Raw genomic sequence first — 27,861 nt, 5'->3', positions numbered from 1 at the left:
AGAACCAAAGATTCATATCTATGTCTTTGTTTATTCAAAGATACATGTTTGCATATGTGTGTGTACAGAAGTAAAGAGAAGTGAATATACATCTCTTTAATAGTAGATATATTTTAAACACTATTTTCACATATTTGGACACATATTTAATCAACTTTGAATAAGAAAAGTCCACAAATGATAATATTTGAAATCTTAACTGTGCTGCTCTATTTATAACAGGTTTTTTTAATAAACCCAAATGGAGAGCCAAAACCTCACTCCAGTGACTGAATTTATCCTGAGGGGCATCACTGACCGCCCTGAGCTACAGGCCCCATTATTTGGACTGTTTCTCATCATCTATCTGATCTCACTGGTTGGCAACTTGGGGATGATCATCCTTACTATAGCAGAATCCAGGCTTCAAACACCCATGTACTTTTTTCTCAGACACTTGGCTATCACAGATCTTGGTTATTCTACTGCTATTGGACCAAAAATGTTAGCAAATTTTGTTGTCAGTAAAAATACAATATCCTTTCATCTTTGTGCTACACAATTAGCCTTTTTCCTCCTGTTCATTGCTTGTGAACTGTTTATTCTATCTGTGATGTCTTATGACCGCTATGTAGCTATCTGTAACCCTCTGCTTTACAATGTCATCATGTCACAAATTATGTGTTGGGTCCTGGTGGCAATCCCATACCTTTACAGTGTATTCATTTCTCTCATAGTAACCATAAATATCTTTTCTTCATCCTTCTGTGGCTACAATGTTATCCCTCATTTTTACTGTGATGGCCTTCCCTTGATATCCCTGCTCTGCACAAATACAGACAAAATTGAGCTAATAATTTTAATTTTATCTGCTATTAACTTGATTTCTTCTCTTCTGGTCATCCTTGGCTCCTATCTACTCATCTTCAGAGCCATTCTCAGAATGAACTCTGCTGAAGGCAGACGGAAGGCTTTCTCCACCTGTGGGTCCCATCTGACAGTGGTCATTGTCTTCTATGGGACTTTAATTTTTATGTATGTGCAACCTAAGACCAGTCACTCCTTTGACAATGACAAAGTGGCTTCCATCTTTTATACTCTAATCATCCCTATGTTGAATCCCTTGATCTATAGCTTAAGAAACAAAGATGTAAAATATGCTATTAGAAAGACAGGGAAAATCATATGCAGTAATTTCTCATAGAAGTCACAGGATATTAAATGTTACATTACTTCACTACCAATGAATTTAAATGCCCTGTAAGTTTCAATGAAGAAAATAGGGAACAACTTCACTTCTCTGAAGAAAAGACAGATTGTAAAGAACAGATTTGAAGAAATGAGGTAGCATAGAAAATTCTTTTAAAAATGTGTAGACCAAAGAGAATAGCAATGTTTGTTGTATGTGAATGAAGAGAAGAACAAGTGTCTCAAACGACTTTTGGTTTTGTGATAATGTGGAAATTTTAGGATAATCATAGTTTTCTAAATTGAACTTTACAAAAAATTGCCTGATGTTTATGTGTATCTATTTATTTGTATGAAAATGGATTGGTTTTGTAGTAGTATTTATATACATTTGGTATCCATGTACATTTCTATTAACTATTAAAAGATTTTAATCACAAGACAAATGAAGTCTATCAGTTTAATAATAAGTTCCCAGTAATATCAGAGCACACAGATACATTCATTCCACAGGAGTATTTATGTCCTGATTCTACTTCAATTCCTCTTCTTATTAATTCATACATGATCACAGTAGCAATAACTAATGTCATATATTTAGTGATTAAGTAGTTCAAAATTTAAGTGTATCATCTGATATTGTATAATTCTTTGTGTATGTGTATGTGCACATATGTGCACATGAACAAACATTTATGAATATGGGTGTGTGTGTGTGTGTGTGTGTGTTTGCTTGTTTATGTACAATGTCATGAGTTTTCCATGCCAGCTTAGAAAACTTTATTTTTGTCTTGTTCTTAAAACAATGTTAATTCATTTTTCTATTCATTATATTGAATTATTTGATGTTTTCTTGCTATATGTAAAGTATATTTCCTGTAAGTTATATACTGTTTGATTATTGAATAAAATGCTACCACTATAATTAATTGGGATGTAGAGGTAGGAGAGTCAGCATTCCAAGGATAGCCTGGGTTACCTAGTGAGTCTGAGATGAATCTGGGCTGGATCAGGTGATTTGAAAAAGTAAATGCTGAGATATATTAAGAAAGAAATAACATTTAGTAATGCTTAAAAATTGTGTTTTTGGGGGGTCTGATACCAAAGTAAATATAATATAATATTTAGATGGATAGGATCAAATATAATTTTAAAATGTCTGTGGCAAAAAAAAATAAGATCAGATAATAAATTGATAATAAAGACTATGAAATTTTGGGATTTAAATTGAACATAAATAGTCAGACTTTGTTATTCACTGCAGGAGAGATTGAGCCAGGGACTTGGCCATTCTTAGTCAATGAATCACATCTCTCTATTTATAAAACAAATATATGATACAAGATTCAAACAAACAGCATATAATTAACTATTGAAACAATAAAATTTTAATTTCAAAAACTTACCAATTTCTTTGAACACCATATTTTTGAAGGATAAAAGACCCAGACAAGTGTAAAAATCAACTCAACATCACAAATAGTCTTGGTAATAGGAAATAAACTGTTTTAAGTACTGTTGAAAATCACTTTTCTCGAAGGGAACAGGAACAGAAAAGACTCTATTCCTGAAATATTGTGGCATTATTGTTTGTTTTTTTTTGTTTTTGTTTTTGTTTTTGTTTTTGTTTTACCGTATTTGTTGTTTTGTTTGGCTTGCTTTGGTTTGCTTTGGTTAGGTTTTATCCATCACTCACTACTTTTTTCCTTTTGTTAATTTCTAACCAGAAGATAAATGAGGGATAACCCATCAAGGACATGCTCTTTAGGTTTTATCATTGATTGTTAAATGGATATAAAAAAGGTGTATTAGAGGTTTTAATGTGTGCATACCTACATTCTCTTCCTTGAGATAGATTGAACAGCAGAATCCCTGTAGTATTTTGGGAGACTGGAATTCAAACTTTCAAGCTACGTCTATTTTTCTATTTCTGTTAAGGCATTTTACTTAATAACCATGTTGTTTCTTTATTGTGTTATGCAAATTGCATGAATTTTTCAAATACTGATTTACTTATAGTAATTTCTGGAGGTGAAAATAAAGATTTTATTGAAGGTAGCAAACAAATAACCTCAGAATTTAAAATACTATATTAAAAAAATTCTTAAACACTTCGTAAATTTCCTGATTAATAAATGTACTTCAAAATTAGGACACATGTGAGTGAAAAAAATGGAGAAATGCTTTTCTATATGATGTGTTAAGCAAGTTATATGTTAGATGTTAAATTCAGTGAATGATCCTTTATAATTGAACACAAGACGGCACTGGTAGTCCCTCAGGGCACATATCTGTGAAGAAAAATGACTCTCTTATACTCAACAATCATAAGTTAACATCAAGAGCTTCTCAGCTGGGGTTGGAAATTCATCACATCTTCCTCATCTGTGCTTTTACTTTCTTCTTCTTGACCTCACATAGTTTTTGTGCATATAATCATAGTCATTTTCCGTTCACATCCACAAGATCCCCATTGTATTTGCAAAACACAGTTTGGCTTTAATCTGCTTTCCTAATGTTTACACTCCCATCATATCAATATCTCTCCCAGGATGGTACATTTCTACAAAGTAATGTGATGAAGTTATCAGATTGAGGTTTGTGAATCAGGATTGCCTTAATTTTCTATTTTTTCCTTTGCTTTTATTGGATATTTTCTTTATTTTCCCACTGTAAACCCCCATCCAATCCCTCCACTACCTGCCTCCATGAGGGTGCTCCCCCCAACCAACCACACCCTCCCTCTCACCTTCCACCTTGGCATTTCCTTACACTGGGGCATCAAACTTTCATAAGAACAAGTCCTCTCCTCCCATTGATGACTGACAAGGCCCATCCTCTGATACATATGCATCTGGAGCAATAGGTTACTCCATGTGTAGTCTTTGGCTGGTGGTTTAGGCCCTGGGAGCTCTGGGAGGAGGTCTGCTTAGTTAATATTGCTGTTCTTCCTATGGAGTTCTTCTTATACTTACCACAGTCCTTTCTCTAACTCCTCCATTGGAGATCACATTCTCAGTCTAATGTTAAGCTGTGATCATCCCCCTCTGCATCTGTCAGGCTCTGACAGAGATTCTGAGGAGACATCTACATCAGGCTCCTGTCAGCATGCAATTCTTAGCATCTCTAATAGTGACTGGATTTGGTGACTGCATGTGGGATGGATCCACATGTATGGCAGTCTGTGGATGGCCTTTCCTTCAGTCTCTGCTCCACACTTTATCTCCATATTTTCTCCTATAAGTATTTTGTTCCCTCTTCTAAAAAGTACTGAAGACTCCATACATTTGTCTTTCTAATTCTTGAGCTTCAGGTGGTCTGTAAATGGTATCTTCAGTATTCCAAGCTTTGGGCTAATATCTACTTACCAGTGAGAACATATAATGTGTGTTCTTTTGTGATTAGGTTACCTCACTCAGGATGGTATTTTCTAGTTCCATCCATTTGCCTAAGAATTTCATGAAGTAATTGTTTTTAACAGCTGAGTAGTAGTCCATAGGGTAAATGTACCATATTTTCTGTACCCATTCCTCTGTTGAAGGACATCTGGGTTCTTTCCAGCTTCTGACTATTATGAATAAGGGTGCCATGAGCTGGTGGAGCATATATCCTTGTTAAATGTTGAAGTACCTTTTGAGAATATGTTCAGGAGTAGTATAGCTGGGTTCGCAGATAGTACTATGCCCAATTTTCTGAGGAACTTCCAGACTGATATCCAGAGTGGTTGTACCAGCTTACAATCCAATCAACAATGCAGGAGTGTTCCTCCTATATTTCCTCACCAACATCTGCTGATCAGTTGTTTATCATCATTAACAACATCACCTGAGTTGTTTATCTTAGCCACATGGTACTCTGTTAATGATGTTTATTTGTAAAACAAAAACAATGAAACTTGCTTTTGTGATGAGTATTGATAGGCACACTTATCTATGGCTATACTATAAGTCCCAGTAAGACTGTGTTCTTGACACCCAAAGCTGGGGGTATACCACAGACATAGAACACATAACATGCTTGCAGAGAGCTAGTCTACCAGGAGCACTCTTTGTCCTAAGCCCACATCCCACTGGTGGGACCCCACTTTCTTTCAGTTGATTGTCCAAAGAAAGACCTGCTAGGAGTGTACAGGGCTCAGGAGCTGCAAAACTTCCAGGGACAGGAGCCTTCTGACCTCCATCTGTGCCTAGAGATGGGGCTGTTCCACACTTCTCAGACCCAAAAGCTGCAGGTAGAGTGCTGTTCTGCCAGGGGTGATCTTACTCCAATATGACAGGCTCACAGGCTCCGAAGCCCAAAAGAGTGACAAGTTCTGGACAGAGACAGCAAGACCAACTGACATCAGAGATAGCAAGATGCCAAGAGGCAAGCTCAAGAACCTAAGCAAGAGAAACCAAGACTATGTGGCATCATCAGAACCCAGTTCTACCACCACAGCAAATACTGGATATTCCAACACAGTTGAAAAGCAAGATTTGGATTTAAAATCACTTTTCATGATGATGATAGAGGACTTTAAGAAGGACATAAATAATTCCTTAAAGAAATACAGGAGCATACGTCCAAACAGATGAAGGAATTAAACAAAACTATTGATGGTCTAAAAGTAGAAATAGCAACAATAAAGAAATTACAAACGGAGACAACCCTGGAGATAGAAAAGCTAGGATAAAGATCAAGAGTCATAGATGTAAGCATCACTAACAGAATACAAGAGATTGAAGAAAGAATCTAAGAGGCAGATATACCAATGAAAGCATTGACACAATAGTCCAAGAAAATATAAAAAGCAAAACTCCTTACCCAAAATATCCAGGAAGTCCAGGACACAATGAGAAGACCAAACCGAAAAATAATAGGTATAGAAGAGAACATATATTCCCAACTTAAAAAGTCAGTAAATATCAACAAAATTATAAAAGAAAATGTCCATGAAGAAAGAGATGCCAATGAACAAACAGGAAACCTATAGAACTAAAATAGATTGGACCAGAAAAGAAATTCTTCCCATCACAAAATAGTCAACAGACAGATAGACCAGTGGAATAGAATTGAAGATGCAGAAATGAACCCAAACACATATGGTCACTTGATATTTGACAAAGGAGCCATAACCATCCAATGGAAAAAAGATAGCATTTACAGCAAATGGTGCTGGTTCAACTGGAAGTCAATATGTAGAAGAATGCAGATCAATCCATGCTTATCACTCTGTACAAAGCTTAAGTCCAAGTGGATCAAGGACCTCCACATCAAACCAGATCACTCAAACTAATAGAAGAAAAAGTGGGGAAGCACCTTGAATACATGGGCACTGGAGAAAATTTCCTGAACAAAACAACAATGGCTTATGCTCTAAGATCAAGAATCAACAAATGGGATCTCGTAAAACTGCAAAGCTTCTGTAAGGCAAAGGACACAGTTGTTAGGACGAAATGGTAACCAACAGATTGGGAAAAGATCTTTACCAATCCTACAACAGATAGAGGGTTCATATTCAAAATATACAAAGAACTCAAGAAGCTAGACTGAAGAGAGACAAATAACCCTATTAAAAATGGAGTTCAGAGCTAAACAAAGAATTCACACCTGAGGAATGCCAAATGGCTGAGAAACACCTAAAGAAATGTTCAACATCATTAGCCATAAGGGAAATGCAAATCAAAACAACCTTGAGATTTCACCTTACACCAGTGAGAATGGCTAAGAAAATAAACTCAGGTGACAGCAAATGCTGGCGAGGATGTGGAGAAAGAGGAACACTCCTCCATTGTTGGTGGGATTGCAGACTGGTACAACCATTCTGGAAATCAGTCTGGAGGTTCCTCAGAAAATTGGACATTGAACTACCTGAGGATCCAGCTATACCTCTCTTGGGCATATACCCAAAAGATGCCCCAACATGTAACAAAGACACATGCTCCACTATGTTCATAACAGCCTTATTTATAATAGCCAGAAGCTGGAAAGAACCCAGATGCCCTTCAATGGAGGAATGGTTACAGAAAATGTGGTACATCTACACAATGGAATATTACTCAGCTATCAAAAACAATGACTTTATGAAATTCATAGGCAAATGGATGGAACTGGAAAATATCATCCTGAGTGAGGTAACCCAATCAGAGAAAAACACACATGGTATGCTTCATTCCTTCTTTAAAAGGGGAGCAAGAATACCCTTGGGAGGGAATAGGGAGGCAAAGTTTAGAACAGAGGCAGAAGGAACACCCATTCAGAGCCTGCCCCACATGTGGCCCATACTTATACAGCCACCAAACTAGATAAGGTGGATGAAGCAAAGAAGTGTAGGCTGACAGGAACCGGATGTAGATGTCTCCTGAGAGACACACCCAGAATACAGCAAATACATAGACGAATGCCAGCAGCAAACCACTGAACTGAGAACAGGACTCCCGTTGAAGGAATCAGAGAAAGAACTGGAAGAGCTTGAAGGGGCTTGAGACCCCATATGAACAACAATGCCAAGCAACCAGAGCTTCCAGGGACTAAACCACTACCTAAAGACTATACATGGACTGACCCTGGACTCTGACCCCATAGGTAGCAATGAATAGCCTAGTAAGAGCACCAGTGGAAGGGGAAGCCCTGGGTCCTGCCAAGACTGAACCCCCAGTGAAGGTGATTGTTGGGGGGGGAGGGTGGTAATAGGGGGAGAATGAGGAGGGGAAGTCCATATAGAAGGGGAGGGGGGGTTAGGAGGATGTTGGCCTGGAAACGGGGAAGGGGAATAACAATCAAAATGTAAATAAGAAATACTCAAGTTAATAAAGATAAAAAAAAAGTCAAAACCCCAAATACAAAAAAAACAAGAAAAAATATTAAAATCAGTAAGTGAAAATGTTAAGTAACTTATATATGCAGAACTAAAAGAATTACACAAGTCTTTTGAACTGAGACTATGAAAACTAGAAAATCCTGGACCGATGTCATATATAGCCCAAGAGAACACAGATGCCAACCCAGGCAACTATAGCCAGCAAAAATGTCAATTATCATAGGTAGAGAAACCAGGATATTCCACGACAAAACCAAATTTACCCAATATCTTTGCACAAATCTACCTCTACAAAGGCTAAAGATGGAAAACTTAACACAAGGAGGGAAACTGCACCCTAGAAAAAGCAAGATAGTAGTCTTCTTGGAACAAACTCAAAAGATGATAGCCACGCAAACATTATTCGACTTCCAACAACAAAAATAACAGTAAACAATCACTATTTTTTAATATCTCGTAACATCAGTTGACTCAATTCCCCAATAAAAAGTCATAGACTAACACACTGGATCTATAAATAGGACCCAGCACTTTGTTGCATACCAGAAATGCACCTCAGTGACAAAGACTGACACTAACTCAAAGTAAGAGGCTGGAAAAATTTTTCCAAGCAAATGGTTACAAGAAACAAGCTGGAGTAGATATTGTAATATAAAATAAAATCAACTTTAAAACAAAAGTAATAAAAAAGATATGGTATGGAAGGATACTTCATACTCATCAAAGAAAAAATCTACCAAGATGAACTCTCAATTCTGACCATCTGTGCTCCAAATGCAAGGGCACCCACATTCATAAAAGAAACTTTAGTAAAGCTCAAAGCATACACCATACCACACACAATAATAGTAGGATACTTCAACACACCACACTCATAAATGTACGGATCATGGAAACAGAAACTAAACAGAGACACCGTGAAACTAATGGAAGTTATGAACCAAATAGATGTAGCAAACATCTATAGACTATTTCATCCTAAAACCAAAGACTATACCTCCTTCTCAGCACCTCAAGTTACCTTCTCAAAAATTGATCATATAATTAGTCACAAAACATATTTCAATAAATAAAAGCAGATGGAAATAATCCTATACATCCTATTTTATCACCATGGACTAAGGTCTTCAATAACAACAAAAATAACAGAGAGCCCATATGTACATGGAAGCTTAACAATGTACTATCCAATGACGACTTGGTCAAGGAAGAAATAAAGAAAGAAATTAAACACTTTTTAGAATGTAAAGAAAATGTAGGCACAACATACCCAAACTTATTGGATACAATGAAAGCAATGCTAAGAGAAAACTCATAACTCTTAGTGCCTCCAAGAAGAAACTGCAGAGAGCTTAAACAAAAAGTTTAACAGCACATCTAGAAACTCTAGAACAAAAGGAAGCAAATTCACCCAAGAGAAATAGATGGAAGGAAATAATCAAATTCAGAGCTGAAATCAACCAAGTAGAAACAAAAAGAAGTATACAAAGAATCAACAAAGCCCTGGAGTTGATTCTTTGAGAAAATCAACAAGATAGATAAATTATTAGCCAGACTAATCAGAGGCACAGAGACTGTATCCAAATTATCAAAATCAGAAATGAAAAGGGAGACATAAGAACAGAAACTGAGGCAATTACAACAATTATTAGATCCTACTACAAAAGCCTATACTCAGAAAAAACTGGAAAATCTGAATGAAATGAACATTTTTCTAGACAGATACCAGGTACCAAAGTTAAACCTGGATCAGATATACCATCTAAACAGTCCCATAACTCCTAAAGAAATAGAAACATTCATTGAAAGTCTACCAACCAAAAAGGACTAGGATCAGATGGGTTTAGTGCAGAATTCTATCAACTTTCAATGACAACCTAATATCAATATGCTTCCAACTATTCCACAGGGAAAAACAAAAACAGAAGTAACAGTACCCAATTTTTTTCTTTAAAGCCACAGTTACACTTATACCTAAACCACACAAAGACCTTACAAAGGAACAGAAGAACTTCAGAACAATTTCCCTCACGAATATAGGTGCAAAAACACTAAATATAATTCTTGCAAATTGATTCCAAGAAGATGAAAACTATTATTCACCATGATCAAGAAAGCTTCATTCTAAGGATGCAAGGATGATTCAATATATGGAAATCAATCAGCCTAATGCACTATATACACAACCTCAAGAAAAAAAAAACATAAGGTCGTTTCATTAGATCCCAAGAAAGCATTTGACCAAATTCAACACCCCTTCATGAAAAAAGTCTCAGAAAGATCAGGAATTCAAGGCCTGTACCTAAACATAATAAAAGCAATACACAGCATAGAAATAGCCAACATCAAACTAAATGGAGAGAAATTTAAAGCAACCCCACTAAAATTCGGACTAGCCAAGGCGCCCCACTCTATGAAGTAGAGGATGACCTTTTTGAGCATCAGTGGCAGGGGAGGCCCTTCGTCCTGTGAAGGCTTGATGACTCAGTGTAGGAGAATGCCAGTACAGGGAGTCCAGAGTGGGTGGGGAGGAAAGAACTCTCATAGAAGCAGAGGAAGGAGGGATGGGTTAAGGGGTTTCCAGAGAGGAAACCAGGAAAGGGGATAACATTTGAAATACAGAAAAAGAAAATTTCCAAATAAAAAATAAAAAACCTTTTAAAAAATCTGATGTTTGGAGGAAAAAAAGATCGTGTCCTTTAATCAGAATCATAATGGTAGAACTTTGGGATGGTCTATAACCTCAGATTCACAGGTGCCTACCTGCTGTAAGGGGTGATATCTGTCCTGCAATAGACAGTTTCCTCCTTCTACCATGTAGGTTGCAAGGTAAAACATTAGGTCTTCAGGATTGGCAATGAGAAACCTCATTAGATGAACCATCTCTGAAACCTTTCTTGATGATTGGCTGAGAGAAATGTAGTTTGCATCTTAGTCTAGGTTTGATACTGGAGAGAAGTACACATTTGCCAACTGTTTAAGAATAATGACAAATTTCCTTTTTTTGTACTAGATCTCACCAAAATATCTAGGAAAATACCTTATAAGACAAAAATTGAATTGTTTGACTTTCTTGCTGAACAACAACAAAAAAATACTAAACATATCCTTTTTTAACAATGTTTTATCATTGAAAACAAACCAAAAAGAAGTGAGAACTGGTGGTTTTGCAATTTTTAGAGGTACTTTTATATTTTAATGATCTGAAATTTTTTAATATTTACTATAAAATTATATTTTTATGAAAGGACCACAGGATTCAAAATATTAGACAGGCACAATTCACAAGTTTTATTTTATGGTACAAATGATACATAAAAAGAAATCATCTTTAAACAAGATGTTAAAAAGTTGATTTCATTGTCCTTTTCTCAGAGAATACTATGTCTTCCTTTCTTGTCTACTTTTTTTTTTTTTAGTTAAAAGTTTTAATGCAGTTCTCAAATACATTTCATATGACAATCTTACATAAATGTTCCAAAACACATGGGTGACGTCTGGATTCACTTGTCACTGGCTGGCTAAGGCTGGAAGCAGTGTGGCCCACCTGCTAGGCAGCCTCTGGTGTCCTTGCTGGCTCCCCGGGAGTGGCCAGGCCAGAGGTGGGACCACACAGTCCACAGGATGGTCAGTCACCTCAGGGCTGTGCTATGCTAAGGGTGACCCCGGTGGTTCAGGTTGGCAGGCAAGAGGGCAGGAAGTCTCCTGGCTCCAAAACCTTCATCCAGACAGGTGTTCTCAGGACCCAACTTACGGAGCCCCTGTGTGGGCTGGGCACCACCCAGAAGAGCGTCAAGTCAGCTCAGCCCGAGTGTAGCTTCACCCGACCTGGGGAGCCAAGCCACCAGAGAACAAGAGGCAGCTGCCACTTAGGCCTGGCAGAGGAAAGCCGAGCAGGCAGCAGGTCACTCAGCAGAATGCTGAGCCCAGACTTCTCACTGTCACTGCCCAGGGAGGGATGGTCACCACGAAGCTGTGACAAGTGTCAATGTGCCATTTCTATTGGACGAAGGCGGGGAACGTTCTTTCTGTTCATCAATATGATGAGGTCTGAGTCCCAAGCCGCATCCTGGCGTCCCCGTCTGCTGCAGAGGGGACACTCGGATCCAGCCTGTGGCCACCCCGGCAATAGACACCACCATGACACGGCCTGCAGGGAGGGATGGGCAGCAGCAGACAGACGACGAAGCAGCAGCCTGGTACAGCGGCTCCGCTGCTATGTGCTCCCAGTAGCCTGACCATCACCGTCATCGCCTGCGCCGGGCCCCGTGACACCTGAAGGAGCCAGCACAGCATCCTCATCACTGTCTTCCTCCTCGGCAGCCCGGGTGGCTCCTGGCTCAGGTGGGGGTGCCTTGGCCTCCTGTTCCTGTTCGGCCAGGCTACGCAGAGCCAGGATGCGGTGGTGCAACGCAGCATACAGTTGGCCTGTGTCTTTGGAGCTGGCCGAGATCAGGAAGACCTTGACGCCCTGGTCCTCAGCGTCCGTGGCTGTGATGCGGATGCTCTTTTCACTGGCCTTGTCCATCTGCATCTGCGCCCACAGCTTCGTGTTCAGGATGAGCCGCAGGCTGCCCGGGGTCCGCATCACTAGCCGGGACTGTAATGTGCCATCGTCGGCTGACGCCATGTCATTGAGTCTGAGAAGTCCCTGGCCACGCTCCACCCATGACTGTGATGTCTTGTCAAACACAAACAGCTTACACTGGATCTGCAGCACATTGCTCTCTGCCTCCTCCCCTGTAATGACCTCCACTTTCTCCAGCAAACACGTCTATGCTGTAGCCTTGGTATAGGCAGCAGCTGACTCGGCCAGGGACTCTTTCTTGGGGACGGCCTCCTGGGATGACGACTCAGACCCTGACTGGGCATGTGTAGTCTCCCTGCTGGTGTCTGAATTGGCTTCGTTCAGCTTTGGGGGGCTCAAGACGCGCTCACTCATGTTCTGGCCAAACACAAACTTGGTGGAGGTGTCAGCACTGTGTGCTTTACCACTGAGCTAAATCCCCAACCCTTCAAGAATCATTTCTAATCAATGCTTTCTTACAACATTTTGGGTTTTGCTAGAGTGTGTGTATGGCACATACTCACATATAAAGTGAGAAACAGTGGCATTGAAAATAAACTCTTTGATATGAATGCTGTCTTTTAAATGCTATCTGTTTATTAACAGAGAATTTGACAGTTCAAAATATACATTCAGTTTAACAGAGTATTCTTTCCTTCATTTTAAACAAATAATTAAAGACTAAATAAGTCTTTAGTAAATAACAATAACCACTCCCCCAAACACACACACACACACACACACACACACACACACACACACACACACACACACATTCAGTTTCCGAAACAAAAGATTTGAGGTAAGAGTTAAACTGAAGCTACAAGAAGGTTTATTCTGACAAAACTCATGTTAGGAAAAAGTAACCAACACAAAAACCTGAAAAGAACATACAGACACGAAAGGGAAGGCCATAACCAGCTAGCTTAATTCATCAAAGTTAACCTGCAAGAACCTTGGACCATGAAGATAAGAGCAGTGTCTGGATGAATGACGACAACACAGGCCCTGGACTCTATATGAGTCTTGAAGGCCCTTGTCAAATCACTCCCATAAACAGTTTGTCAATCATAAATAAGCTCATGGTGCCACAAATTCAGGACCTAGCTCATACTGTCAAATATTGAAAGGTATATTCTAAACCCTTCATGTTCTAAACTCAGGTTGAAACACAAGTAATCTTCCTTAATTTTACTCTCAAAATGTTAACTTTTCCACTAATGTGTCTGTGCCAGAAATACCTGAATATGATCCAATCAGTAACATAGAATAGTTTTATTCAGGGCTAACAGTGGCTCAAGAGACTGAAGCGACAATTTTGGAGCTTGTATCAGGATGAGCTATGTCCTCTGGATATACATTGTGGTTATATACCATGATATTTTTTACAGGATTCCTTTTGTCTGCTATTGAGACCCTTTTCCTCCTACTATGATGCTTAGAGCAGCCTTAATATAAGGGTTTGTCCAGAGACATTTTTAAAAAATGGTTATCTTATTTATTTACAGTTAAAAAGTTATCCCCTTTCCCAGTTTCCCCTCTGCAAATCCCCTAATCCATCACCCATTTCAGTGCTTCTATGAGGATGCTCCCACACCCACCCACTCACTCTTACCTCACTGCTGTAGCATTCCTCTACACTGAAACATCAAGCCCTCAAAGGACCAAGGGCCTCCCCTCCCCCCCCAATGACGCCGATCTCAGTGGGGAGTGATGTGACAAGCACTCTCAACACAGGACCTTTATGTGTCTGGTCTTAAAGAATCTCTCAAGATGCAAGGAATTCACGTTAAACATAAAGACTTTAGAAAATTTCTAGATTTTGTAGGAGAAACTTGCCCTTAGTTCCCATTAGAGGGTACAATTAATGAAAATATGCTGTCAAAGAGTTGGTGGTTGTTCTAATGATTATTGTGAGACCTTTGGTCCTGAAAGGGTCCCTGTTACTGTCTTTAGTCATTGGTCCTTAAATAATGATATTCTTAGGACCTCCCCACAGTGGCCAGATTTACAAGATCTAGTTCTGACTGGAGAAAGAGACCTCCAGGAGGCGTCTCGCCCAGCTACGACCGTGCCCCCACAGCCTTCTTCATGTTCCTCGGTGGTTATTGAGATGGAGGAGGCTACTTTTGAAGGAGGTAAGATTGTGGCTCTGGTAAACCTGACACACTGCCAACTAATAAGCCCCCCTCATGTCCCTTGGCCCCTCTCTGTGAGGCCTTTATATCCAGCCCTGACGGCCCCCCAGGATGGTCCGTTGTCCCCAGAAAAGGAGGCTGACTTGGAAGCTGAGGCAGCTGCCTTTGAGAGAGATCATTATTCCGCTCCTCCTAGGGCTTTCCCAGCCCTGAGACTTAAGAGTGGTGAACCTCTGCCTCCATTCTGACCCTACCATATGGTGCTTTAGATTCCGTCTTAACCCCTGCCTCCCATGGCCGCAGCACAGCAGCAAGTGACTGGGGACATTACTTCTCTAAGACATATCGTTGAGACTAGAAAAGAACAGGTCCAACTATTGCGAGCTCTTCAGGAATTGGAGACTGAACTGTCTGATTTTTCCTTCCCAGTCGCCAGTCCTCCGCACGGCTCGGCCGCCAAAGAAACAGAACCCAAAACCTAGTCTCCCCGTTTTAACCTTCCCTTTGTCACTACATAGTGACGTGCAGGTTTCAAATCGCCCCTCTACACCTAGTAATCTTTCTGAGCCAAGGGAAGGCTCCGAGGAAAAACCAGAACCTGAGACCCAAAATCCCCCCTGAGGAGGAAGCCACCACCACTGATCCGGCCCCAGAGGGCCCACCTCCTTATATTTATAGGCCCCTAGACCTTAAGGAGTTAGAAAAACTTAAGGCTGCTGTTTCCGATTATGGACCAGTTGCTCCTTTTACCTTGGCCTTGCTTGAGTCCAGTACAGAAGGGTATCTCACCCCATGGGAATTTTCCCAATTGGCTAGAGCTGCCTTGAGTGGAGGAGACTTTGTTTTATGGAAATCTGAAATGGCCAAGGTAGTAAAAGAAATCGAAATCAAAAATCGCTCTCATGCCAGCTCCCATTCTTGGACCACAAGGAAACGTTTAAGGGAACCACCATATCATACCCTTGAGGCACAATTGTTGTTCCCCACCAGGCCTTTTAGCCCAGGGCCATCAGGCCTGTTTGGCCGTTTGGAAAAAAATTCAGCCAAAGAATGGTGCTTCTGCCACTCTGACTAAAGTCCTTCAGGGACTTGATGAGCCATACAGTGCCTTCATCAGCTGACTCGCTGAAATGGCTGAATGGCTGTTTGGCATACAAGAGCCGGGAAATCCCTTTATGAAACACCTTGCTTATGAGAATGCCAACCCAGCCTGCCAAGACATTTTAAAACACCACCTTTCTAAGCCCTTAGCTGAATATGTTCGCCTATGTACTGGCACGGGGACCAGTCATGCTATCAGACTAGCAATTGGCGCTGCCCTACAGTGCACTGTGGTGTCAAACACCCCCAAGACCTGCTTTAATTGTAAAGAGGTGGGCCATTTCATGTGAGAATGCCCTTATCCCAAGTTGAATCAAAGAGAAAAAAACTAACTTGACAGGATAGAGAGAGATGGACGTTGCTCCATCTGCACACCCTAGCCCTACAACCCTATGTATCCCTGCTGCCATCGCTGTAGCCACTGGGCAAAGAATGCAGGTCCAAATCTGACAGTTAGGGATGTCCTCTGTCCCCTTGCCAGTCGGGAAACTTCCTATGGTGGTAGCTTCTGGCCCGCTTCCCACAGTCAGGCCCTGGGGCAATAGGGTTTGTTCCTCAGGCTTCCACTGTTCCCCAGTTTGCTCCTTCGAAGATCTCTGGCAGGCCACAAGTGGTAGCTCAGGATGGACCTCTGTGCCTTCTCCTGCACAATATTAACACCTGAAGAAGGCATCTGGTCTCTGCCTACCCTTACCCCCAGGGACTGTGGACCTGATATTGGGCCATGCTTCTTCTTCCATTAAATGGCTTCAGATTACTCCAGGAATAATAGACATAGAACAAAATGAGGAAATCCAAGTCCTGGCCAGAGCCTCCAATGACCCCATATTTGTATCTATTCAACAGGCCGTTGCTCAGTTAGTTTTACTTACCAAAATTTCAATTAACAATCCCTATTACAAAGATTCCAGAAAGCCAAAACAATGCAGAATATCTGAACACATCAAAATTTTATTTTGTTAAATAGCTAAAGAAATACATTCATAAGTCAGAACCCTGTTAAATTTTACCATTATGTGTTATGGAAAATAAGTTATTGAATGTTCAAATTATTAAAACATCCACTAAGTATGTTTAGGGTCTGAATAGTTGATGAAGTAGAGTATTGCAACTTGGGTTTAATTGGGTTTTGGCCATCAGATATGAGGAGAGGACATACCTCCAAGACTCCAAAACCAAATTCTGTACACAGTGAAGAACATTATTTTATAACCCAATAGTAATGTAGAAACATTCTTATAATCTGTGACTATTTCTGTTTGTATAGACTTAAAAACGTGTGTTATGTATGTATACCAAGACAGAATTTTACATATTGAAAATTGTAAAATTTAGGTTTATGTTACCTTTAATAGTTTATAAAAATTCCTCCAGAAATTACTAGTTGAGCTCTGATGATAATACGCTTGATTTAACAAAGAACATTGACCATTTTCTGGTAAGTAGGAATGGAGAAGGTCAACTCACAGTGGTTATCCAATTCCCCCTGTTGGACAACACAAGTCTCCCAAAGCTGTAGACACCATTGTTCAGATTGTTCCTCATCATCTCTCTGGTTACCACAGTAAACAGCTTGGGAATGATCCTCATTACCATGGTGAGCTCCAGGCTGCATGTATTTCTTTGTCAGACAAATAGCTATTACAGTTCTTATTTATTCAATAGCTGTTGGAACCAAAATCTTAAGAAATTTTATTGTTGATCAAGAAACAGTATATTTTAGCATTTTTGATACATGGTTAGCCTTCCATCTTTGGCTCGTTGGTTGGGATGTGTTAATTCTGTTTTCTAAGTCTTATGACAACTATATGATTACCATAAGCCTTTACTTTTATGATCCTTTCATGCCAAGAATATTATTTTGGTTACCGGTAGCAATCTTTATCTTTACTGTACAAGTGTGACTTTTCTACTCACTGTTAAGAAGATTTTCCCTCTGTCTTTCCATATGTACTATGTAATCAATCATTTCTACTGTGAGAATCTTCCTTAGTTATCTTTGATCTGTTCAAATATACACAAGATTAAAGTGATAATATTGATCCTTTCAGCTTTTAATTTGATTTCATCTATTCTAATTTCATGTAGCTCATGTAATAGGAAACATACCATATTTATCCTTGTATAATTGAGAATTATTTCATTCAGCGTTCATCTTTGTTATTCTCTGGTAACAAAACTCACATTTTTAAAGTTAAATTGAACTATATTTTTACATGAAATATTTTATTTGCTCATTCAAAAATGCACATATTATTACAATAAGCACGAAAGCATGAATTTTCTGTTGAGAACTTAGCTGCAATACTGTTGATGAATGCTGTAAGTAGGAATGGTGGCCTAATCAACAACTAAATCACAGATGAATACAATTTGATCCTAGAGTTTATAACCTCTAGGTATTATCTCATTAGCCTTTCAAATGTTTGCTAGTAATTAGTATTTTTTATGTCCCCTCAGGGAGAGACTCTGTGCTTTGAAAATAACCAAAAATAGATCTCAAAAACCCAAACCAAGAACCACGGTGGCAAATGAAGGCAGGAGTTTCATAGAAGGTAAGAGAGTGTCACAGTGTGCCCTGCAGTTTAAGCCTAAGGTGATGTGTGATTTTTTTTAATCAAAGTTTCAGCATCTGGAGGTTTTCATTTGTGTTTCCCTGACCATTCTTTCTAATATTTCAGGACACCTGTACAGAAATAATAACCTCATTATTTCCCTTTTTCATGTTAGTTTTTGAATATTTTCACTGAGGTTGAAAGGGAAAATGCTACAATCTTTAAGCATAAACAGATATAATTTCTATGATAATTTGTTCTTATAAAACATCTCTCTCATACACACATGTGCACAATTTTATTATTAATGAATGGCCTAGGTGAGAATCATAGATAATAGATTAATGAGATTTTATTTAAAGAAAGAAGTTTGGGGGGCTGGGGATTTAGCTCAGTAGTAGAGCGCTTGCCTAGGAAGCGCAAGACCCTGGGTTCAGTCCCCAGCTCCGAAAAAAAGAACCAAAAAAAAAAAAGAAGTTTGGGAACACAAGTATTAAGTTAATGATTATGTATTCTTACCATACTAAATTTTATTTGCCCCTAGATTAACTAAGAATCCTTTACAAACATTACTGTAAACCCAGAGGGGTAGAGCATGTAGGAAAAAGAAAATAGGTATCCAAAGGACGAAATGAAGGAGAGAGGAATTAGAAAAATGTGTGATGATGATGATGATGATGATGTGTGTGTCTAATAACATTAAACCAATCATGTTAAATTAATTTAAATAATTCAAACTTTAATAGAATATTTTTAGAGGAAAGGTGTAGATGTGATTACTTTTCAACCTTTTAAAATGTTTATAATGTGTTAATCAATTTATAGAATGAATATGTAGATATGAGGGGACAAGCTCACGAGTCAGTTCTACCCTTCCCTCATTTTTTTCTCTTCTCATATCCAGGTCCCCCTAACTAAGTGCTTTTACTTGTGGAGAGGTCTCTCTGAACCATTTCTGATCCTTTATGAGGGAAAAAGGAGTTGTTATTTCAAAATTGGTGTGAAAAAAAATTTTGAAAGTCAAGAGATTCCTGTAATACATTTATGACAATGGAAAAGCTTCTTCTTTTGTACTAAGTGTAATTAAAATTTCTAGATTATAGTTTTGAAAAATAGCATTCAAGTAAGCAATGAACAAAAGAACCTGTACTAAGGAACATTTTTAATTACTTTGAGTCCTAAATCTCTCCAGACAAAAGCCTTTGGTCTGTTTATACCTATAAAAAGTTGCCAGTAAGTGAACTTAATTTTTTACATTCATGTTGTTGAAAATCTAGCTAATACAAAAGGGAGGCAAATTATGTGATTTTCATTTATGTAATAATTGAAAATTTTGTAGGCTTAATATGTGAAGTGCATATATGGGGAAGGGAATAAAACAAGGTAAGCGCTCGTTAAAACAACTTAAGTGAGTGAAGTGTCAGTAGATTACAACCAGGTGTACACAGAAACCCTGGAGGATTTTTCTCTCATTTACTCAGAGGCTGCACTTTCTACCATGATTGCCATTGTCAATTGTTTTAATTGTGACTTTACTCAGAAAACCTCAACACATGCACATTTTTACAAAAAAAATGTCCCTCCTGTGACTTTCTCTCTGGTGCACTGGAAATATTAAGACATGGAATATTACAGTATTTTCTATGTCATGTTTTGGAGATGTTCCTGTGAACTAACTAAACAGAATGATATTCTGACCCTCACTTGCATCGATACACTGCCATCTTGCCACATATTGGTTTTGTTTTGTGTTAGCTATTCCACAGTTAAATCTTTATTCAGTATTCAAGCATTAAACATCTATCAAGTCAATGGTCAGCCAGGCTTAAAAATTATTGACTAAAGATTGTGCTCCTGTAATATACTACCTCCTCAATAAGTGTGTGATTTTGAGAGTTAATTCATAAGTTAATTTTAACAAACTCTCCCAATTTTTTTGATTTCTTCATATTTTCCTTGGTTTTTAAATCAGTCTGTGAGTGATTAACTACATAAAAACAAACTGCTATAATAAAAGGTATTCTTCCAAGTTTATATTAATTTAAGTGGAGTCTAATTTTTTAACTTTTTGTATTTTTCTTAATTTTCATATGCTCTATTTTCCCTTTTATTGAAAAAGATTTTGATATTATATAATATATCCTATTCATGTTAGTAACATATTAATGAATAAAATATTAATTGAAAATGAGAGAAAAACTATAAAAATTTCCTCTTGACATTCTGAGCATCAGACTGTGATATTTTATAGACACCCTTATTTCTGTGACCATTTCTACTTTTTCACATATTTTCAGATCCTTCAGAGGACCTAAGACTGAATTGTGTCTAATACACACACACATTTATAAAAACAAATCTTTCAGGTAAGTTAATGTATCAGGTTATTATTTGAATTTCCTGTGTTTATCATCTTTGTAACTATGTCCAGAAAGCATATAGCTGTTGAATCACTTCTGCCTCAGGTTTTCAAAATTCATACAGAAACCACTTTATATTAAAAATACTAAGAATATATTTTAAACATCTCACATTATTTTACCAAAGGCAATGCTAGGTAGTATGTAAGATGGTTGCTCATATAGTCTTACCTCCATGGTGTGTAGTTTCTTCAAATCAATACATTATGAGTATAAGACTATTTTGATGTGTAAGGCTAAACTTCTACGTAGATTTGACCGATATGGATTGTGATAACAACTCCAAGTATTCCATATTACCTGTTAAGATTCGGTAGATCTACACATCAAACTAGAGTATAATGCATTTTTATAATGTTTGTTTGTATATGTACTATTATTGTCAAACATCTTACATGTTATGACAAGTATAAAATTATTAAATATCGCAATGTGGTAGTAATCTCAGCAACACAAATATAAGAAACATAAATTTAATCAATGTGTGTATAAATCCAGCTACATATAATTTAAATACTTTTTGTATATATTATATATTCATATATATTAATCTAGAAATATTTTTCTGTTTGTATAGCAACATTCTCATATCTTGAGAGAATTAAAGTTTGATGTTTGATGAGTCCTTGGCTATATATTAAGGGTAGGATGCTGTTTTCTAGATTAGCTGACATCTAATATTGAAATAAAGTGACTTTTCTCATTATACTTAGGAAAAGCAAGTATTATTGGCAAAGATTTATGTTATTGTTGATTAAAACGTTCATTGTTTGAGGAACAATTGCTTGTGTCTTTCCAGCCACATGTTTACATTTGTGTGACATTGTGATTAGTATGTCTACATCTTTTAAATACATTATTTTTCAAAAATAATTGCAAATGTTCTAAGATATTTTATTTAAGCTACTTTGAATAATATGATATTTGAAATCTATTCACTGTGCAATGATCTCTACTTTTCCACAGGTTTTTCCATAACCCTGATGGAAAACCACAACCTCACAGTGGTGTCTGAATTCATCCTGATGGGCATCACTGACCGCCCTGAGCTGCAGATCCCATTGTTTGCACTGTTTCTCATCATCTATCTGATATCACTGGTGGGCAACTTGGGCATGATCATCCTTACCATGGTGGAATCAAGGCTACAAACACCCATGTACTTTTTTCTCAGACACCTTGCTACTACTGACCTTGGTTATTCAACAGCTGTGGGACCAAAAATGTTAAGAAGTTTTTTCGTAGATCAAAATACAATATCACTTTATTTTTGTGCTGTCCAGTTTGCTTTTTTTAGTATGTTCATTATTAGTGAATTTTTCATTCTCTCTGCAATGTCTTATGACCGTTATGTCGCCATCTGTAAACCACTCCTCTACAATGTCATTATGTCACACAGAGTGTGCTGGGTCCTGGTGGCAATTCCATACCTTTACAGTATATTCGTTGCTCTCACAGCTACCATAAATATTTTTTCTTCATCCTTCTGTGGCCCCAATATTATTAACCATTTCTACTGTGATGGCCCCCCTTTGACATCTCTGCTTTGCTCAAATAAAGAGGAAAGTGAAACCCTAAATTTGATCTTATCAACTATTAACTTGATTTCTTCACCACTAGTCATCCTAGTCTCCTATCTTCTCATTCTCAGAGCTATTCTCAGGATGAACTCTGCCGAGGGCAGGAAGAAGGCTTTCTCCACCTGTGGGTCTCATTTGACTGTGGTTATTGTATTTTATGGGACATTGATATTTATGTATGTGCAACCTAAGTCTAGTCACTCCTTAAATACTGACAATGCAGCTTCCATTTTTTATACTCTAATCATCCCTATGTTGAATCCATTGATCTACAGCTTGAGAAACAAAGATGTAAAGTATTCCATTAGAAAAACAGGGAAATCCATACAAAATATCTTTTCCTAGAAATTACATATTATTTAATGTTATCATACTACACAACAAATAAATGTAATTGCTTTATATGTTTCAGGCAAGATAAAAGCAAAGGAAAAAGGTTGTTGGAGGAAGAGGCAGATTATGAACAATACAGTTGAAGAAATGAAGTAGCACAGAAGAATTATTTTAAAGTATATAAACCTAAAGAGGGTAGTAAATATTTTTTCTGTTTATTAATGAAGCAGATAGATATCTCTTGTGAGTGCAGTTTCATGAATTGAACTTTGCAATAAATACTCTGCTGTTCGTGTTTATGTATGGATTTGCTTGTATAAAAATGTATTTTAATGTTTTAGCATCTATACAAACTTGATATTTATGTATGTTTCTATAAAATGTAGTTTAGGGTTGGGGATTTAGTGCTCAGTGGTAGAACATTTGCCTAGCAAGCACTAGGCCCTGGGTTTTGTGCTCAGCACCGGAAAAAATAATGCAGTTTAAAAAATGTTGATCACCATACCAGAAAATTGAAGTATATCACTTTGATATCAAGGCTACAGCATTTCAGAACACACAAATGCCTTCACTTCACAGGGAATCTCTATTTATATATTTATTTATTTGTTTGTTTGTTTCTATGTTTTATTTTTAATTGTTTTTCCCTTTTTATTTGTTAGTTAATTTATTTAAATTTTGAATTTTATTCCCATTCCCAGTTGCCCCTCCAGAAACCTCCTATCCCATGCTCCCTCTGTCCTGCTTCTATGAAGGTGCTCCCCTACCCACCTACCCACCTACCCACTCCCACCTCACTGCCCTATCATTCTCCTATACTAGTGAATCTAGCCTTCATTGGACCATGGGCCTCCCTCCGTTGATGCCAGATAAGGCCATCCTCTGCTATATAAGCAAGCTGGAGTCATGGGTCCCTTCATGTGTATTCTTTGGCTGGTGGTTTAGTCCCGGGTAGCTCTTGGGGAACTGGTTGAATGATACTGTTGTTCTTCCTATGGGGTTGGAAACCTCTTCAGCTCCTTCAGTTATGTCCTGATTTCATGTTACTTTTCTTTCACATTACTTACTATGTGGTTCACATAGTAATAATTAATGCCATATATTTAGTGACTATAGTTCAAAATTTCAGTGTAACATTTAATAATATTTACATCAAAGCAAACACATATGTGTTGTTCTGTGAGTGTGTATGAATGAGAGAGTTAATCTTAGATGTGTATAGTTTCTCCATGACTGCCTTTACTACTTTAATATTGTCTTGCTTACTGAATTAACATTAATTACTTTCCATTTTATGTTACAGAATGATGTAATGCTTTCTTTCTCGATGGAAGACATATTTCTTGTAAGTTATATACTAAGTTTGGATTATTGGATGAAATAGTAGTCTTATAATTAATTGGGTAGTTCAGGCAGGAGAATAGTTATCCCAAGATTAGCCTAGACCACAGAGTTATTCTGAGATCAATCTGTGCTCTATAATATGACTTGAAAAATGAAACAACTCCCAGATAAATTAATCAAAGAACAGCTTTAAGTTATGCTTGACAATTATTTTGAGGGTTTTAAATAGTGCTAAAACATGTTTCTACTATTGATCAGCAGCAAAAGAGGCTTTATTCCAGAACTATTGTTTATTATTTGTTTATGTTTATTGACATTTTCAGCACATTTTCAATTTTCTATTTTCAAACCAGAAGGTAAATGCATAATCTCTCTGGGGGCATTCCCTGTGGTGTTTATCACTGAAGGCTAAGTGCATTCATAGCATATTCAAACTTGTATTTTACATTCTTTTAGTCACTGGATTACAGAATATCAGAAGGATGTTATTTAGGGAGCTGGAATTTAAAATTTCAAGATTAATTGAGCTATTTTTGGTTAGATATTTCATTTAATTATGAAAAATATCACAATATCATTTTCAAATTCTGATTTGTTTATAGTAATGTATAATAAATAAAATCAAAGTTTTATTGAATGTAAAGAAAAACTAACCTCAGAATTAATATTGAGGTCAAATCCGTTCTCCTTAAAGAGTTTGTAAATTTCCTGATTAATGAATATATTTTAAAATAAGGATACTCATGAATGCATAGAAAATGCTTTTTTATTTGTTGAGTTAAATAACTTATATACTACTTTTTGATACAAAGACAATACATAAATAAGTCTTGAAATTTTGAAAACAACAGGGCATTGGTAGACCCTCAGGGCACATATCCCCAAAGAATAATTACTCTTCCATACTTTGCAATCATTAATTAACATCAATAGCTTCATAGTGTTGGAAATTTATAACTGAACCATCATCTGTACTTTAATTTTTGTCTTCTTGAACTCACATAATTTTTGTAAATGTAATCAAATTCATTTTCAGTTCATATGTACAACATCCTTGTGTATATCAAAACCACAGTTTTACTGTTATCATGTATTGCTCTTGATGCTTATACTCTTCTTATCCTTATATCTCTTAATGATACTTTTCTACAAAGTCATGTAAGGAAAATGACACATTCAGAGCTGTGTTTTCATATCTTTTTTTAAAACACCCTGAGCTATTGTGGGTATCTCTTAGTCACAATTTATGGTGGGAAAACGTTGTGGAATTTTTGTGCTGAGTATTGACAGGCTCACTTATCTATAGGTATGAGTCTTTGGAGTTTCATTAAGGATTTGTCCTTTCAAAAAATCATTATAATAAATTCTTCTTGAGTCATAATCTAGCTGTCCTTGGGGTTCTGGGTCTTCCACCTTAAACGGTGGAGGTACAATTTAGATTTTTTCAGGAGTTAGTTTTCTCAACTACCTATAATCACCCTAAACTTCAGACTGTGAGCCTCCCAGGAAGTCCGCAGATACCAGGAGGACACAAGAGGCCTGCTCTACCACAAATACATGAGGCACACACTAACCAGAGACATCACTGCCTGCTTCCAAGGAGACTAGCTCTAATTTAGGTCACAAAGGTCTAACTCGGGTCACAAAGATCTGTCTGCCCCTAAGTAGGGCAGTTCTAGTCAAAGACATTCAGGCCAGTCAAGGCAAGAGAGAAGCAGATGGCTAAAAGAAAGCAAAAGGTCATAAGCAACCCAATGCAATCTGGCAACATCAGATCTCCTAACTCTCTACCAGAGCAAGCCCTGTCTACCCTAACACATATGACAAGCAAGATAATGGCCTAAAATCCCATCTCATGAAGATGATAGAAACTTATGGAAGACAATGAAAACATTGTTTAGAGGAAAATTCATAACACTATGTGCCTTCATAAAGAAATTGGAGAGATCCCATACAAGCAACTTGAAGGAATCAAACACATCTAAGAGGAGTAAACAGCAGGAAATAAACAAACTCAGGTCTGAAATCAAGCAGTTAGAAACCAAGAGTGGACACAAAGAATCAACAAAACCAGGAGCCGGTTCTTTGAGAAAATCAACAAGAATAATAAACCCTTAGCCAAACTGACTAAAGGGCATTACTCGAGTAGAATCACTATTAACAAAACCAGAAATGAAAAGGGAGACTTAACAACAGAACCTGAGGATATTCAAACAGTCATCAGAACCTAGTATAAAAGCCTATGGTCTAAAGAATGGAAATTCTAGATGCAATGGATATTTTTTGTAAAGATACCATGTACCAAAGTTAAATCAAGATTAGGTAAACTGGCTAAATAGTCACATAACCCTAAGGAAATAGAAATAGTCACACTAAACCTCCCAAACAAAATATCAAAAATGCTCAGGGCAAGACGGGTGCAATGAAGAATCCTACCAGACCATCAAAGAAGAGCTAATATTAATTCTCCTTAAACTACTCAACAAAATAGAAATAAAAGAAACAGTACTTAATGTATTCTATGAACCCACAGTTGCTCTGAAAGAGAAATTTAAACCAAAGCTCACTTATGAATATTGATGCAAAAATATTCAACAAAATCCTTGCAAACTGAATCCAAACACACATCAAACACATCATTCTTGATGATCAAGTAGGCTTCAACCCAGAGATTCAGGGATGGTTCAGTATATGAAAATCCATCAATATAATACTCTACACAAACAACCTCAAGGGAAAAAACAAAACAGACCATGATCAGACAGAAGCAGATACCACTGGACTTAAGTTGGGAACCCCTTTGGTTGAATTTAGGGGAAGAATTGGAGTTGAGACTGAGAGCAGCCTCATAGGAAGACCAGCAGTCTCACCTAATCCAAAACCCCAGTCAACTCTCAGAGAAAGAACCACCAACCAGGAGGATATACAGACAGGTCCAAAGTCACTGACACATATGCAGAGGTTACCTGGTTTGACCTAAGTGAGAATAGATGAGCTTAGTCCTTAAGAGTCGTGAGGCTCCAGGAAAGACAGAAGTCTGGTTGGGTGCATCATTTTCTCATAGGCAAAGGGGAGGAAGAATGCAATGTGGACCTGCATGAGGAGGACTCGGGGGGCTGGAATGCAAAGAAATAAAATAATTTAAGTAATAAGAATTAGTACCTAAAACCCTTATAAGATGACCTATCTCTGTAACACTTCTTTGTAATTTATTGAAGGAAATTGAGTTTGTATCTGATACTAGGTTTGTACAGAATTAGTAAAGCACAACCAGAGCTGCCAGGGAGTAAACCACCATCCAAAGAGTAGACATGGACAGACTGATGGCTCCAGATGCATATGTAGCAAAGGAAGGCCTTGCTGGGCATCAATTAAAGAAGAAGCCCTTGGTCATGCCAAGGCTGGATCTCCCAGTGTAGGGGAATGCCAGGGTGGGAAGGTGGGAAGGGGTGGGTGGTTAGGAGGCGGGGGCGCCCTCATGGAAGAAGGGGGAAAGGGGATGATAGGGGGTTTAGGGACCAGAAATTGGGAAAGGGGATAACATTTGAAATGTAAATAAAAAAATCCACAAAAGTATGAATTTACCTAGAAAAAAGAAGAAATTTAACAGCAGTTTTAAATGATGACACATTTTCTTTATTTTATACTAGATATCACTAAATTTTGTAAGTTAATATTTTTATAAAACAAAATGAAAATATCTGTTTTTGGCTGAAAAATCGACACCCTACCTACCTTGTTATTTCAACCTTTTATCATTGTAAAAGAAACCAATAGAAAAGGAAATAATACTTGGCTTCCAGAATTTCTAGGAGTATTTATCTATTTTAATGGTCTTATCTTTATTCATGTTTAAT

General features: G+C 37.6%; 2 protein-coding genes and 2 pseudogenes across 2 annotated transcripts; 3 read left to right on the top strand and 1 right to left on the bottom strand.

Annotated features, from left to right (window-relative positions):
- The first annotated feature begins 241 nt into the window (after positions 1-241).
- Or8k32 (olfactory receptor family 8 subfamily K member 32) lies at positions 242-1,183 on the top strand. The gene has a single exon (NM_001000678.1). The coding sequence runs from the start codon at positions 242-244 to the stop codon at positions 1,181-1,183; it is 942 nt and encodes a 313-aa protein (NP_001000678.1).
- A 10,187-nt stretch (positions 1,184-11,370) lies between these two features.
- Positions 11,371-17,368, bottom strand: Ranbp3-ps1 (RAN binding protein 3, pseudogene 1; annotated as a pseudogene).
- On the top strand, positions 17,211-17,849 carry Or8ai1-ps1 (olfactory receptor family 8 subfamily AI member 1, pseudogene 1; annotated as a pseudogene).
- Positions 21,731-22,672, top strand: Or8k31 (olfactory receptor family 8 subfamily K member 31). Its single transcript, NM_001000679.1, has one exon. It carries the CDS (start codon positions 21,731-21,733, stop codon positions 22,670-22,672), a length of 942 nt encoding a protein of 313 aa, NP_001000679.1.
- Positions 22,673-27,861: the final 5,189 nt, after the last annotated feature.

This window comes from Rattus norvegicus, chromosome 3 (genome assembly GCF_036323735.1).
Source record: "Rattus norvegicus strain BN/NHsdMcwi chromosome 3, GRCr8, whole genome shotgun sequence".
In the NCBI taxonomy this organism is placed as follows: Eukaryota; Metazoa; Chordata; class Mammalia; order Rodentia; family Muridae; genus Rattus; species Rattus norvegicus.
The sequence above is the reverse complement of the archived record's forward strand: the minus strand, read 5'-3'. Positions and strand labels throughout refer to the sequence as shown.

Coding starts and splice junctions, on each gene's coding strand:
- Or8k32 (NM_001000678.1), top strand. CDS start 242: ATGGAGAGCCAAAACCTCACTCCAGTGACTGAATTTATCCTGAGGGGC.
- Or8k31 (NM_001000679.1), top strand. CDS start 21,731: ATGGAAAACCACAACCTCACAGTGGTGTCTGAATTCATCCTGATGGGC.